The 16,835-nt window shown below is 45.3% G+C and overlaps 1 protein-coding gene across 1 annotated transcript; it reads right to left on the reverse strand.

Moving 5' to 3' along the window:
• Nucleotides 1-4,669: 4,669 nt before the first annotated feature.
• Nucleotides 4,670-16,517, reverse strand: LOC120849140 (Golgi-associated plant pathogenesis-related protein 1-like). Its single transcript, XM_040221284.1, has 5 exons — nucleotides 16,457-16,517; nucleotides 15,379-15,407; nucleotides 14,846-14,935; nucleotides 7,575-7,704; nucleotides 4,670-4,902 (listed from the first exon to the last, which is right to left on the reverse strand). The coding sequence occupies exons 1-5, from the start codon at nucleotides 16,515-16,517 to the stop codon at nucleotides 4,670-4,672; spliced, it is 543 nt and encodes a 180-aa protein (XP_040077218.1).
• Nucleotides 16,518-16,835: the final 318 nt, after the last annotated feature.

A 16,835-nucleotide genomic window follows, 5' to 3' on the forward strand; every position in this document is an offset into this window, starting at 1 on the left:
GGCGCTGAATATTAGGATTTGGCGAAGCCGAATTTTCGCCAAACTTTTTTTAAGAGTCGGCAAAGATTCGGCAAAAATGCATTGTCTAAAGACCTAAAAGTTTATATTTCTGTTTCTCCGGGCAAAAAAAAAGTGTTTTTTTTTTTTAATGCATATTGACACAGTTGTTACTAAATAAGGTGATATTCTACAATATAATTGTATCGGTGTCATTTTTGTGGGTTTGATCTCAATTGTAGTGACATTTTCCAGGAATGTGACAACGAGGTTGGGGGGTAGGGCTTTACGACACGAGAGCGCACGACAGCAGAGCACCGCGACACCAGAGGGCACGACGGGAGAGCGCCCCGACACGAGAGCTCGTGCCATTACAGCGCGCGTCACGAGAGCGCATCTGCGCGCCTTGGGAAGGATCGACGTTGGAGTCTCCAAACTAGCTTCAAACACATGTTTTTTTCTGATCGAACGCTTTACGTCACTTTATTGGTTGAGCACCCAGACCTGTGGGAAGTCAAACAAATATAGTTTTCGCAAACTCGAAATGAACACAACACAATAATCGCATTCTGGCTGGATGTGCTATAAAGCTTTATTTCACACGGCGTTGCGGCGTTGCTAGACGGCGTTGAATTTCAACGAGTGCCGACTTGCATTTCTTCTTGGGGGGAGCACCGACTCGGTCCTATGGCATTCTCATGGTCACGGTCGATACCTCGAAGCGCAAGGCGTCAATAGCCGATACTGTTGGGAGGCTGTGACTGACCATGCCTCCAAACCTCTGGTTTCACGTTGAGAGTGGTGCCTTCCTTTCTACCTCCAGTTGGGTCATGCCAGTTGAGGCGGACAACGACCGGACCTCCCGAAGGCCATGAGAATCGGGGACACCCAGCGATAGAGAACCCTTCGGTGACATTTGTTACTACTTTTCACCTGGGAACCTTTTTTCCGGGAATGTTTTTTCCGGGAAAATTTTTTCCGGGGATATTTCTTCCGGAACCCTTTGCCAGCCACGCTATTAGACAGCTGTACTTGCAATTGCAACACGAACCATTCAGCAATAAATTAAAGGGGTAATTAGAGACTTTTAGGCCATGGCCTGACATATTTTACCGTATATTGGTACCTCCAATGTCCACCATTTTCGAACAGCGCTAATCGAAGACAACATCCACAAAGCACAAAGCCCTCCAAGATCGATCATTCCCAAGGCGCGCACGTGCGCTCTCGTGACGCGCGCTCTAATGGCACGCGCTCTCCTGTCGCGGCGCGCTCCCGTCGGCGCTCTCGTCTCGTGCGCTCTCGTGGCGCCCTCCCGGGGGGTATCGGGGTAGCGGGCGCTGTCATGATGCGCGAGTTTAGGTTTTCAGCCTCATCAGCGCAAGCTTGTGCATTGTGGAAATAAAGGCGGTAACACTGTGTTCTTACTTTCTCTGCGGGTCACCGTTTTAGAATAGCGTGTTTCCACCGCGACGCAAAAGCCCAAGCGTCTCGCGCTCGCAACGCCACCAAGATATAGTCAAAATTTGTATTTCACGCACGAAGTGCTGTAATCTGAAAAAACAAATACAAGATTTTGGTCCAGAGAAACATCTCAGATTTGTTTAAACATGAGAAGGCGGCGCGAGCGGTCGACCGGTCGCGTCCGCTTGCGTTGTTTGGGCAAAACGTGTCTCCTGCCGAGAAATGTTCGCGCGTCGCAAGCATCAAGTTGTCGGTGATTGTTGCCCACCTTATCGGGTTTTCCAAACCGAGTGCAATGTCGTTCCGTATTGAAAATCGCAGGCGCGAGGATGCCGCTGACGTCGCCACCACGCCGGCGCCAAAGCGGCCGCAGCCATGGTTCTGGGAGCCACCATTTTTTTTAAACTGTGCTCTTCTCGGCTTTAGCTGATTTCTCATCACAACACATCCTTACAGGAGCGCAAAAACTCTTTGCGTACGCACGCAATTAAGAAAAAAATGGCGTACGCATATCTTGCGCACGCAAATGTCAAAATTTGGTTAGCGTTCGGAGCATGCGCAGTGGGGACGACGTTATTTTTTGCGTGCGAAAAGCTTTAGCGTGCGCCATTCTAACACTGCCTAATGAATGCAACGGCTGCTGAGCATTCACCAGAAGAGAAAACTACGTTATTGTAAATTTGATTGTCTTTTTTTTTTTTTGAATTTTAGTTACTTTAGCTTTGCATGATACTTTGTGTCTGCTATTCGCCACGTCTCGTTTTTAACCTATAAAAGTCCGGTTTCTAGTGTTAGAACGCAAGCGGACGTTTAGTAGTTAGGAACGTCGGATGTGCAACGTCGAGGGCACTATAGTTCTGTGTTTAGTTTTATGGGGACAGATGAAAACCGCAAAATAACGCTAACTACTAAAAAGCAATCATATTTTTTGGCACAAATTACATGTGAGCCGAGAACAGGGTCGCTATATTGACTAGAAGTGCTTTAAAGCATTCGTAAGTCAGTGTTGGAACTACCTCGTGCTTCACTGGAAATATCAAATGAAAATCGCGTCATCCGAAATGTACCGCACAATTTATCACTTGCGCAGTAGACTGCGTCAATTCGTGGTCCATCTTCTGTTTTTGAGGCAAAAAATATTGAAGAAAACCACTGTCACAAAGCCTGGCAAACACACAATTACCATTCACTGCGCACGTCGATGTAACCACTCTCAGCACTGCACTGTACGGTGGTAACCGCACGACCAAACAGCGTCTAAAATGCATTCTAGGGCCCTGCGACCCTGTCGCGTTCTTGCGCGGGCGCAGGCGTTTTCCGAATTTTTGCCGAATCTTTGCCGAACGTTCCTTCAAAAGTTGGTCATGTGCCGAACTTTGCCGTATCTGAAGTTCGGCAGACTCGGTCTATCACAACTTTTAACCGAGCAACCTAAGCACCCTGTCGATCTAAGACATGGTTTCTGCCGCTGGTCCGGCTGTCTTACGGAGGACGCGAAAAACACGCTTTACGCCCAGCTGGCTTCCTCTTTTTTCGTGGATGGTTTGTGCAACAAAGTCGAGAGTCCTCAGAAGCCGCCCCTTCATCGTCGATGTCGTCGTCGCTACTCTCCTTGCCGAACGACGTGTTACAAATATTATTCGATCTTACTCAAGGTAAGCGGTTTTTACCTTGGCGTTCTAAAACCGACTCGCGTCTAGCGTTTTTGAATTCGTGTTGTCGCGTGACACGACCCGCCGATCAACCGGATCCATTTGGGTAAGATTTGAAACACGTCCCCGGTCACTTACGTGCGTGACGTAATTATGACGCCGCTGTTGAAGCGATATCTTTGGCTACACCTAATCGTTCCTTTTTTCGTCGTTATATGGCGCAGAAAACTGAAATTCTCTATTAATTACTAATCGTTACGTGTTTATAGAACTGAGAGGGTAGCTCACCGATAAAGTGAAATTATATAGTTAAAGCTAGTAAATGAATCCGAACGACCCAAACAATGAACGCGGGTTGTCTAATAAATGACAACGATTCCAAATAGACATGTAGCTCAGAAATACTGAAGAACATTTCACGGGACCTTTAACGCTGTCCTGCACTCCCTGAGAAAGAGCCACTGAACCCGCGAAACCAACGTGTCGTCTGCTAGCAAGGCGAAGTCCGTTGGGAGATTTCATTACCGGCTTTTATCATCGGTTGACGGTAGTGAGACGATACGAAACATCTTCGTGATTAGATATTGACAAGAGAATTGGTCTACAATAATGAACTATTTTATGATACATATTTTAATCTCACGTGGAGCCCCGATGTGTTTGTTCATAACAATGGCCTCGAAAGTTTGTTTGGAGTACAGCGCTATGTTGTGACATCACCAATTACGGTTTCAATTTTGATGATGTGAACTGAAAGGAAGCGAAAAGAAAAAGTCGTTGGAAAAAACGCGCCCAAAACGCGCGACAAAAAAAAAAAAAAGGACGTTTGCAAACAAAACTATCGTGGGATGAAAATTGAAGATTAGAAAAAGGGTGTTCGGAGATGTCTTGGATTGGATCGCGTTCAAAAAGTACTTCCATCGTGTTCGGTCGGCCGGCTCTGCGTCCCTCGAGCAAGGATTGTCATGGAGAGAGTCCTGGGTCCTAAGCAGGGATTCGCACATTCCGCTGCTCGACCCTCAAATCATTCGAGAGTCTTTCGAGAAGCTCATGCACATTTGCAACAATGGAGCACAAGAGTCTGAATAGTGATTGAGCGACGACGGGCAAGGATTCTCCATTCGATGTACTGTGACAAGTGTGTATGTGAATTTCAGTTATGCATTAGGCTATTTTCTATAGTTATTTCCGCGTGGAATACCTGTTGTAATGATATTGTTTTGGCTTGCAAAATACAATATAATAAAAACGAACAAAAAACTGATGCAAGCTTAGAAAAAAAAAACCAAAAGCGTTATAAACTGTTATTTATAAAAACATTGTGCAGGTGAATATCTCGTTAGTAATATATTGGGGCTTCATCTTTGCACGGAAGGCAATAAAATGTTTCCGGGGGCAACTTCTTCTGAATCGGGCTGTATTTAATGTAGTGTTGTCTCTAAAAAAATGAAAAGTTTGTTTTGCTTATTTCTAGCGTTATACGTAAAATAAAATTTCATTCGATCACATTGAAATTTTTATGGTGAAAGCACACCAGTAATATCTTTATTGTCAATTTAGTTTATTGGGTAGAGAACGTTTTCCTGGAATTTGCCCATATAATTTCCTGGTGGATCGTAGTTGCACACGACGTAGATGTTGTCGCTATACGAACGTGCCCAGCCGCAGCCCAGCTTTGTGGAGTTTTTCCACACTACTTGAGTGAAATGACCAGTTGCGCCACTGAACCCCCCGTAATTGAAGTCGTAGTACTCGATCTCGTCGTACCAGGCAGAGACCACATCTTGTGCTAAAAAAGAAAATAAAGGTACAATTTGTAGGTCTTGAACGTGGGCAAAGCCAGCTGTAGAAAATGCATTTCACATGAGTTGTATTTTTAGTGGCACGTCCTTTTCAAGATATGTTTGTTGCTGATCAAAAAGCTTTGAATTATGGCGTACTACGTGGGGATTTTATTCCTCACGGAAGTAAACTTGGAAGATTATTGCATTAGCGCTTAAATGCATTGTACTGTCTACATCCCATAGTTATTATTTGTACAGGTAATTGTGATTTGAAACTAAATTTAGTAAAACATTTGAAGAGAAATCGGAGGTGAATTAAGAATAATTACTAAAGCACCATTTACGCATGTCATCTAGAATGCAACAACTTTAGTAATTTTACTTGATATATTCTGCGTATGGAATCCCACAAATAATATTTAGTTCTGATAACGTTAGTTTTGTTTTCCTATTAATGTTTGCATTTCCATCTATCTTTAAGAGAGGTAATAAAATCTAACTAGAATTTGTATTTCAATTGTAGAGGCATATCTCGTAAATGTTTATATTTTAAATTTTATATGATTTTTTATATGTAATAGTTTGGACGATTAAACGGCAAGTTTTTTGTTTTTCTTAAACTATATATAAAAGACATATTCACAATTTGTTTTAAATACAGCCCGAAATTTTTTTTTTCAAAACAGTTTTAGAACGGGGGAAAAAAAAGATCGAGGTACACCTAAGCATTTCTTATAAGTCATGAATGCGAAAGCACGCAAGCCGCTCGTCCACTCCCTTTTTCGTCTGCTGCGTACTTTTCGTCGCCGGTCAGCGCGTGTGCTCCCCTGGGCATGAAGCGTCCAAGGTCACCGTACCTAGGGGAGCAACGGCGAGCTGATTGATGGATACGCAGCGCCATGGGGTGAGCGGTCGTGGAACTTGACGAGCGCAGCGGCCAATGGGAGCCCCGTCGACGCGCGCCAGCCAATGGAACCGATGGAAACTATCTGCCGTTTTCGCGCTTCAGACTGATGACGTCCGCTCGCTCCATGAGACAGTTAACGCTTTCGCATAAAAAAATGAGATCTATATATTTGGCGCGGAACGAATTTAGTTCGCGCCTGCGCAAGGCGCCATTAGTCACGTGGTAGACCTGTGAGCCGTCGCGCTACGTCGCCGCCGCCGAAAGTGCCGGAGCAGTCTGAGATCCCCGAACTCCCAGGGCGCACTATTGATTAAAGACCGGTAGCTTCGCTATGTTTCCATTGAATTTAAGCTTTGTTTTGTCTACATTTTCGTCTGGTAAGTTCGTTTTCTGCAAATTTATAGAAAAAATGCACCTCCTTTGGGCGAGGCGGCACAAAATTTTAGCACACTAGGTTAAAGAACCGAATTTTGCGGTCGATTTCAAGAGCGTGGCCGTTATTTCAAATACCCGATAGTTACACTGAGTTGGTTAACATCAACTATACAGAGCAAAGCCAACACATCTGCTCTCGCATGTCACCTATATGGAAGTCTCGTATAATTGTGTTTGATGACCTTCAATTGACATGTCTTTGTCTTTAAGCTATTCAAAAACTGAGTAATGTCAGAACTAGGGTAGGTTATGTGGTATTGTTTTGTGTTTCTTTTCCTTTGTTCAGTACCTGTTTGCGGACTTCAATTTGTCTTACGAGAAAACTGAAATTTCAAAACGCTGTTCGCTCATTCCCTATAAGAAAAAAACAAACCTCTTAACTAAGCTGGTGGGAAGTCAACTTCCAAATATACACGCGTTATAAGTCAATAAACCATGTAACGTATTTATGAACTTGCATCTCGTAGTACGATTCTTGTTCTTTATGAGATAAATCGCCGTGATACTGCAGGATAGCCGAGAAGCATCACGGAAGTAATGTTTTCTATTACTTAGGCATTTCTCTTTGTATTCTACAGATTCCCTGAGCTTCGCGCCTTCTCCATGATCTGTTGCTTACACCGTTTGCTCCTCCGTTTCTCATCTATTTGTATAAATTGAGGGAGAGGCGCAAATAGAAGTGCACTTGGACGGCAGAACGCAGAGCTCTAACTGGATAGATTAGTGGGCACATGAAAAGCTAAATATCATTGTCTCTAGTCACTCGTCGAACGGTTTCGAACGTGTTTGAGCCGTTCGACGAGTGACTGGAGACAAATGCAGCTAGCTTGCCGTCTACCCCCTAATAATTCCAACCAAAGATCTGAGCTCTGATGTTCTCTCGCGCTCTTCGTCTCCTGCTCTTTCTCTCCCTCTTCTTTTTTACCCTAACCTTTTGCTTGCACTTTTCCCGTTCTTATATAATTGTTTCCAGCTGTCTCAGTTTTGCAAACATCTGATTTGTTTTACGTTACAAGCGTTCCGTCCTTGTCCTAATCATATAACACAAAACACGCGTGAACGCCCAGATGGATTCCTATGTAAAATTAACCCTTCTCAAGAGCCTCTGGAGTAAAATTATGCATAGGTTTTGTTGAGTACCATTCTATAAACGTAACATAAGATAGGTGTAAATATTATGAATTCTGACGACGGAATAAGTCCAGGGCCGTTAACGTCGAAATTCGACATCCTGGTTAAAAAATTGAGTTGCTGCAATAGTCGGGTGCTATTTCTACATTCTATGTTGTGCTTAAGCGTGCTAAAAGTTTAATTTAAGATATAATGCTCACTAACGGTTTGGTCCTTGGGGAGCTGGCGATGGCCCAAACATGTAAAGATTTTCGCCATAAGGATTGTTCGATCGGTGTTCCATAATGTCTCGATCAGCGTTATCTTCTGCCCAGTCTTGAGCCCACAAGTTTATCTGTGAGGGAAACAAATTCATAGATCATGATGAACGAAAAATATCCTAAGCAATGATATCCCCAAGCATTCCATAAGATATAAGCGGAGGATTTAGTGCACTAAGTTGCTTAATATTGCCGAAATATGGGCTGGATGCGAGACAGTATAGCGATATATATTTGACTTAAAATGAAACCATACACCCAACTATAAATATAAAATAATATCTAGAGATGAACTATTTTCAGTAGACTAAGTTCCAAAAATGAGACTTTCATGTGTCAATGAGGGAGCAAAAAAATAGGAAATATATCGACAAGAAAGAAAGAAACACGTACGCAAGTTTTCTTACCTATTAAATTTTGATGCTTTAAAACAAAACGCAAAGCAAGCAACGACAGAAAAAAATCGCTCGACGTGGTAGCCTTAGTTTGGTATTTTGCCAAATTAGTGGCGCTAATCGCAAGATTTAATATTGTTGCCATAGAGGCCTGTTCACAAGGGAAGCGCAGCGCTGAGATAGCATGAATTATGGGCGAAATTAGCACTAGTTTAGCGCCTGTTTTGTGGCGCATTATAAGCACAAACTGGAAAAGGCCCAGTGACATACAACAAGCTGCTGAAATAGCGCCGATTCACAGCGGTGTCTATAACACTAAGATAGCTGCGTTGTTTGTGTGAACAGGTTTTTTCAACAACAAAAATACCGGTCACAAAAAAATAAAAAAAAACTTGCCCCTTCTCCGCAGATGTTTGAAATGAACGTGGTTTTGTGATGTGGGCGGAAATACTAGAAAAGTGACTGTTGTCAACAAATGCTGATTAAAAAAAAGTACAGTAGGTACAGTGTTTCGTTTCCTATTTCATAGTAACAGTTGTTAGTGGGAACCTTCCGGATAGACTGGATTCATGTCCTTCGCGAAAACCACCCCGAGAGCGACATCAATCATTTCATCGCTCCCAGCCCCAGCACCTGAGGCTCCAAGGTGCGCACCCGCCGCTGAAACTATAAGAAAAGGAAAATTTCGTCTGTCGAATCGGATTCAAACCAGCGAACTATGGACGTCATCTGATACAGACCACCCGGACATCGCTCCTGCGGTGTTTGCACACAAATTGCCGAACAAAAGTTCGTCGGTTGCTCGTTACGCTCAGGCATCGTAAGTTGTAGCAGCTGCCGGCTGTGACGGCATCATCTTATCTCGGACGACGCACAACGCGGCGCCTTAAGGCGTCCAGCTTGCTGTCTCATACCAAGCTTGTGGGGTAAAAAAGTGCAGTTAAATTTCCGAAACGAACGACTCCCGATATATTCGTACACATAACGCTCAATTCGGTCTTACCATACTCAAACTAGTTGGATGCCTCAAGAGACGTGCATGCTTGTACCGCGTCGACCGTAAAAAAGCTCGGCAAAAAGACCAGGCAAACTACACCGTGCGCCACCGAGGTTGGAGGCAGCAACTTGGCCGATTTGGCGTGGGGAGCGCCAGTGTTCCGTGCTCATGGCGTAGACGTCCTCGAAGGCGATCCAGCCAAGGCGCAGTTTCTTGGTGTATCACTGCTGCTTGGGCTCTGGTAGCGAGCGCGAATAGTCAGACATAAAGAGTAAGAAAGAAAACAAAAAAAAACGACAAAGGACGGAAAAAAATGCTACAACCGTTGGTGCAGCTTCGGTTAGCGAACGTACAGCCTACGTCACAATAGGAAGAACACTGCGAGAGCAGTCGCTTTTGTCTGTTCGCGACGAGAAGATTCGGTGTCGCCATCTAGCGGAAGGCAGGTACAACCCAAAGTGAGCCACTTCTCAGAGCTAAATCTCAGAGCCAGCGTCAGATTCGCGGTCAGCGTATTCTGGTGCAACCATGGAGAATAGAAGGCTTCTAACCTCTTTGGGTGCCACTTCCAACGAGCGCGACCCAAGACGGACGCGTTTTCTGTTAGAGCGTGGCTCGTCGAGCTTAAGAGTGTTTGCCGCTTGGGGCGGTTCCCTTATCCGCTAACGATGCACAGGCCTTGTCCTCTGTATGGTATTGAGTCAACACCCCGTTGTGCCGTCGCATGCGCACGACGATCCAACCAGGCGAACTTTCACACGCGCCGAGAAGAGAGAGAGAGAGAGAAAGAGAGAGAGGGAGAAAATGAACTTTATTTTTAAGAACTCCATTCCAAGCCGCGTTTGTCCTCCCTGTAAAGGGGTGTCCAAACAGGGTACTTCAGAACGCGTGAACCGTCACTTCTCCGCCATATTGAGTGAAAGTTAAAGCCCCGCATTCCGTCTTCTGTTTAGACACGAACCTCGCAAAAATCGCGGCTTTTCTCCTTGCCTCGTCTGCTTTTCTGTTACGTCAGGGTACGTCAGATTTGACGCCGCGCGCGACCTGCCAAAGGTGTGCGTCGACCATCTGTTCCACCATTTTCAAGGCCGCTGTCACCACGGGGAGAAGGGCTAAGTGGTCTTGGCGTACGTGTTCCGCTCGCGCGAAGACTCTCGCCGCCTTGTATTCGTGTCCTTCCCTTTCCCGTTTCGAGAGGCCCAGCTTGGCTCAGCCTAAAACAGCAGCGGTGGCCTTGGGTGACAGCCAACAGAGAGTGTGAGATGCTGTCCGCACCCACGTGATGAACATGCTTCAGGCTACCGTGTGAAGGAAAAAAGCGGACCTTGGCGGAGGCAAGCATTAGCTAAGACGAAAGACACGGTCGACGGCGGACCGCCGCACGCCATGTGGCGGAGGTGTGTGACTTTACGGTTTCTGAAGTTTCCTCTTTGGGTTGTACGGGTCTTGGTCATCAGCCGGGGGACGTGGGAGTAGGTATCTCGTTTGTGCTGAGTTAGTGGAGGTCAGAGGGCCTCTTGGAGGTCGTGAAGTGGAGCGGCCCAGCCGGCCTAGAAGTAGGGGATGGCTTTAGGGAAGAAATTGAGTGTGAGGTAGGTAGGAGAGGAGGTTGCCCCGGTGCATTCTCAGTTGTTGGTGTTGGAGGGGTGGCCTCCACAGTCTTGGCGCTTGGGTCGTTATAGGCGCCCTTGACCGTGGTGGTAAATTAGGTCGCGGGTTAGGGAGTTGGCCTGGGCTTGTCGTACATAAGCCGTGTCGGCCCTAAGGAGGAGCTTGGAGGGAGAAGGGAGAGTGAACCATTTAAGAACGTTGTTCTTGGCGGTGACACCTGCGTTTTCTGTGCTGTTGTGCTCTGTGTTCACTGCGGTCGTATTGTTCAGACCAGGGTGTTGGGGGACCTGGGGGCTCCCTGTCGCGGGCCAGAGCGTGGGATATGGATATGGATATGGGCCGTCAACGCTTGCGACTTGAATTCCCCGAGGGCTTTTTGGGTCTTGGTGGTCAAGGCGATAGCAGAGGTTGTGTGCTCGTAGAGAGTGATGGCTTCTGTCATAGCCTAAACCTCCGCTGCGATTAATGATGAGACGTCCGACTGGAAACGTGTGAAAGTCAAGTGGAGAACTACAACGGCGGTAACGACGCGGGGGGGGGGGGGGGGGGTGGACTTTGTCGTTTGTGCAATAAGTCTCGTGTTTGTGTGTGGGGGGGGGGGGGGTTACGGTTAGGTGTGACACCCTGCCCTGTCGGCGTTTTTGGTCACACTCAGTGTCCATGTGTTTGTGAATGGGGCGGGGGTTGATTCTGGAGATTTTGTCCATGGCGGTGTTCGAGACGGAAATAATTAAAGGGAGGTGACACGTGGGGAGACCGAGGGGTTCGAGGATGGGCCTTGTTTGGAGGTGGTGCGTCTGTGGAGTTAAGCTTGGTGGTGAACTTCTGTTCGTTCTTCAAGGTTACTGAAGAGGGCGGAGCGTCCGAGCAGGATATTTGCTCTCTAGGTGGGCGACTACGAGTGCCGTACCGGTGCACTTCCACAAGGCTGCCTGAAGCTTGTTGCGTTGTGTTGCGGTTTTGCGTTGATAATTGTACGCATGGATAAAACGAGTGTACCATGCCTTCGATGACTGTTCAGAGCTCATGTTCACGCACTTCCTGGCGTTGTCGCGTGATGCGTCTTATCATATGGTGGGTCTGTTCAATTTGGCTGAAGACGGTGGTAACCCATATTGTGATGCGACCGTCCTGCTGAAAGATAATGCCGATGGTCTTGATATGGGTTTACTGAGGTACTGTCTTGCCCTAAGTGAAGCTTGATGAGTTTTCTGTAGACGTCAACTCGTTTGGTGTTGTTGTTCGTGACAAGGATAAACTCGAATTTCTTTGGAAAACAGGTCAGACTCATGCTTTCTGCATGGGAATTGATGACGTCCATGCCACTCTAGAGAATAAATTCTTGTTTCCCTGGACTTGTGGTCCTATAGCAGAGAGTCACGTCATCCTCCTGGAGGGTGCGGTGGAGGGCAGGCATGGCTGCCAATTTTGTTTCCGGCTTGAGCGTCGTGGTCGTCGGCGTCGGTGACGCCGTCGGCGTCGGCGTAACCGCGCGGTGCATTATGGGTAAATTCCCCCGCTAAAGTTACCGGAAAATCTTCCCCGCTAAATCTAGCGGAAAAAGTTCCCCGCTAAATCTAACGGAAAAATTTCCCCGCTAAATCTAGCGAAAAAATGTCCCCACTGAATCTCGCAGAAAAATTCCTCTTGGAGTCATTGGACCCCCCCGAGGTCACGTGACCCCTCCCCCAGGTCACGTGCCCCCGCCCCCCCCCCCCCCGAGAACACGTGACCCTCAGTACCGTTCCCCCCTCCCCCTCAGGAGCTGCGCTCCAATTCGGCGTTACAAGGAGTTTTAAACGGCTTTCATTTTTGATGGATCCAAATAGACCCATTCTCTGCCGGGTTTCAGGCTCGTTGACATAGTATTGCAGCCTGATCCACGTTGTCGAAAGCCTTTTTAATGTCGATCCCACCTATAGTGCGGAGCCCGGCCGTGCCTGAAAAGGCGTAAAACACTTCCTGTATCCTGCGCGCCACGTCCCGAGTGCTCATGTGAGAGCGAAGACCCACCATCGTGGGGGAAAGTAGGACGTGATTTTGGGGGTGCCAGACGAGGCAACATAGGACCATTTTTTATAACATTTTCTAGTCACGACGGTATGGAGTTAGGACGGAGATTAGTGACTGTCGTGGGCGGCTTGCCGGATTTAGCAATGGCGATGATGATGGCTTCCTTCCATTCAGGTGAGATGGTTTCCTTTCGCCAAACCTTGTTGATGTGTTCAAAGAGTTTGGTTACCCTGTTCTCCGTGAGGTTGCGGAATCCGCTCTATTCTGTAAGCGCTGACGTGGATCATCTCAGATAGAGTGAGGATGAGTTACGGGAGCGGAATCGGGCGAGGAAGTCCAAATGGCGTGAAAGTACTCAAAATCGTTCTCAGGACGTGGTAAAGAAACGGCAGGGACGTTACAATGACAGAGAATTACGTGAGTACCGAGCTGCTGTCGGTATGAAACACTCCACGGGTAGCGTAAATGCTCTGTGGTTTTTTTGCCCGAACACCTAAACGGCTGTTTCAATGACCTCATAGTCTTGTAAATATTAACGTGAAACGCTCTTTGGCTAGGTGTTCTGCATTTTATGAAGGCTGGATAAAAGCGAAAACGCGCGGTTTTACAATGATTGGTTGAGTCTTCGACATTAATTGGTTCACGGGGCGGTCATATGGCCAGAGGGGTAGGCGAGAAGGAGTGAGGTAGACTAGGAGGAGCTTGACAACCCGTGAGCACTGAAGGAGAGGAGATTGCGAGTATAAGAGGCTCTGGAAGATCGCCACGTTTATCAGCCCGATTATGGTGTATGGCTTCATTCTAGGAACCACTATGAAGTGTACACATGGTACGCGTTAAACTTTATGATGAAGAGCGCCGAGAACGTTGGCGTCTGGCGTCTGAAAACTGGAAGAATCGCTAAACGTGTTTAATGCAAGAACGCTTCACGTACCAACACAATTGCCTAGCTATTTGTCAAAATTATTTCAGAGTCCCACGGCTGCAAAGAACACGAGGCAATCCGCAGTTTTAGCTTAATCATATTCTCCGAGAACTATATGTCAAAACTTTATGCATGTGCGATCTAAAACATATAGGAATTGATGCCCAACTTTGAAATTAGAATACAAAAATCGAGTGCATTAAAGCTCCCGCATAACGCGCGTCACAGCGACAGCAGCTCGATGCTTGCGTGAACCGGTAGAATAGTGACACCATCGACGTTTTCGTGCCGCCTCTTAAGCCCTATCGTGAAGATATTGTTTTTCGCTTTCGGTTTGTTTGTTTCTTATCCGTACCTAATCTACGAAGAGTCTTGTCAGCGCCCCGCAGCTAAAATGTTCGTTCTTCTGACCCCCGAACTTTCCAAGGTCTAGCGATATGGCGTGCAAGTCCGTCTGCACGCATGGTCGTTCGAATGCACGGGCACCGCGATGTGTCGACTGCAGTCACCGCGACTACAGCCAAAATGTGTGCGAGCGTGTGAGAAGACAGTGGCGGCGCTGTGTAACTCCTCGCAGAGCTATTTTGCGGGCATATCGCACATAGGATCCGAAGTAAAGCAAGGGTTGCGTCAGTAACTCATAATGAATTATTCTTACATGAGCATCGCGCTACATAAACGCCTGGGGCCACAGTCAGCGCTGACTTCTCTTATACCAGACTTCTCTTATACAATTTCAAAAGTAATTTGTAATTTGAGTAGAAGTTACCCGGAAAAAGTAATTAAAGTAGACTACTCATTACCGAAATAAAGATGTAATTCAAAGTTACTAAACTACTCAGAAAAGTAGTATAGCTACTGTAACTTGAGTCGAGTAGTTGAACTGCGTACAAGACTGCTTCAAAGGGTAGTTTTCTTGAAGGGAGACCATAAAATTTCCTGAGGGCTCCCACTAACGGCTGTCCTTTGTAGAATGGCTAAAGGTGCATTCTCGCTTCTTCAGCACTTTGTGCGCTTTTGACATTGATAAAGTTTGACTACCTCGAACGAGATAGGTTATCTCTTTTAGAACTGTAGTTTTATAGACGAGGTGGCAAGCTTTATAAAATAAGCGCTGTGAGCTGACCAGCTTATGGTTAATTTACACGACGGCTATGCATTTCATGTCTCGCATTATTATGTGTGAGGAAATATCGAGAAGCAATCGGAGCTCTTAATTTCAGATTACCTTGTAAAGGTCTTTAAGAAAGAAAAAGTTTGACAGGGCAACATACCTTTTCATCTAGAACCATTGGTGGACTTTGGTGACGATTGCGGTAGTTGTTGTGGATTTTCAAACATTCCTCTCTAAACTTTGTTTTGTCCTTCTCAAGTCAGGCAATAAAAAAAAAAAAAAAAAAAAAACACACAAATTGACGGTTTGGTAAATTTGTTTTGGAACATTGGAAATTTGGGAATTTCTATGACACTTAGTTTTGGTCTTGACCGGTACTTATCAGTGTAACAAATTAAACTCCGGAGCTCTACACAAAAAGAGCATGTAATAATATCTTAGTAGTTGTTAATATTTTATAGAATACTGTGCATGGAATTCAAGCTAATGAAAACCATTTTCTCCGCTGTGGGATAGGGTATATTTTTCCTTATCAAAATAAAACTATTCTGTGGAAAATATTCGTATATTTTAGCTCCAGAACTAGCGTAAAATTTTGGATTATAATAACATAGTGTGAACAACAAATTATTTGCACTTAAGGCGTAATCCGAGAAATTTCTGTGCGTGTAGGTTTCCGACCTGCGCACGTACCTTTTCTTCCTCAGTGTTGGGATATTGGCCTGGAGAAGTTTATACAAAACAAACATAGTTAATATTATCAATGTAGCATTGAATAAAATTCGGTATTTATAAGAGAAATACGAACATATTTGCAGCTAATATATAAGCTTTTACGAATGTCAGGCTCATTTCAACTGTATTAGCCTAATTAATACCAGAAGCCGTTCTTGAAGCGGCACTTACAATAACTCATAGACATACGGAAAATTTAAAGTTATGCTATACACACTATAGATTATGCATACGATAACAGTCAGAACGCGTGTTTTTTAGCCATGCCACTATTTTCTAGCCAACTCACCCAAATGTGATGAGGGGTAGGTGGCAAGTACGGCCTTCAACCATATGAGTGACCCATTGAACGAGGCAGTTTGAGCCGGCTTTGCTGAATTAACTTTGGCCAGGCTTGAGTACATTAAAGTGTTGAAGTAAATCAACCTTTATTTTAGACTCGCTCTCTCTCTTCCTTTCTTTAAGAGAACGCATGTTTGGTCAAAGCGTGCTTAGCACGGACGCATCAGCTGCCTAGACGAATGGGGCTTTTATATTAAGGGAGACCCTACTTTTCCGAAAAGGCCTGTAATAGCATTGTAGGTCGGAACTACAGGTTGTCTTCACCTGTATCGGTTTATTATCCTGAAGAAGATAGAGTTGCACTGACCGAACTTTTTGAACCTTGGCGGTTGCTTCAAGTGTCGACACAATGGATCGGTCACATGTGGCTGCTAACTGAACTAGATGTGTCTTTTATAAAATCATGCCTATGAATAATAGTGCTGTTATTTTAGAATATATAAATATACAAGTGCTAACTACAGCGAAGTGGAATTATTAAAAATGGTGGTTCTGATGCTTCTACACGAGTGTGCGTGTGCAGACGTCTCTAAATCTGCAATCGGCACTTAATGCATGAAACTAAGACACCTCCCTCGAGTACGTAACTATGATCAATAAAGTCGTATGAACAAAATGAACAACTATTCTGTAAATTGATATGTCAACAGATGCTTTCATGAGACTGCCGCATAACCCATATAATAATACTTGCCGACGACAGCGTTCAATACGAAACACAGGGTGAGCAATGATTTTAGACTGAAGAAATTCATATCGTGTTCTTGCAGTGAGCTGCTAACCACTTGGTTGCTTTAGAAACATTCTGTTGCTATATATAGGGAGGCTAGAAGTGCTGTATTTCGGCGAAGCGCATGTTATGCGCGACGTTGACACAGTGTAAGCACATCCCATTGTTTGTGTGAAACGTATGTATGTTGCGCACAAAACTTGTCACCAACCTACCTAAGCTTTGTTGGCCTATATGTAACATGTCACTCGAAGAACTTTTGTTTCAAGAGTCTTTATATCTTAATTCGTGTTGTATTTTGACCTTTCTAATATAAGCCAGATCACAAAGGTAGGTTTAAAAT

Source organism: Ixodes scapularis, unplaced genomic scaffold (assembly GCF_016920785.2).
Source record: "Ixodes scapularis isolate PalLabHiFi unplaced genomic scaffold, ASM1692078v2 PGA_scaffold6__148_contigs__length_123643588, whole genome shotgun sequence".
NCBI lineage: Eukaryota > Metazoa > Arthropoda > Arachnida > Ixodida > Ixodidae > Ixodes > Ixodes scapularis.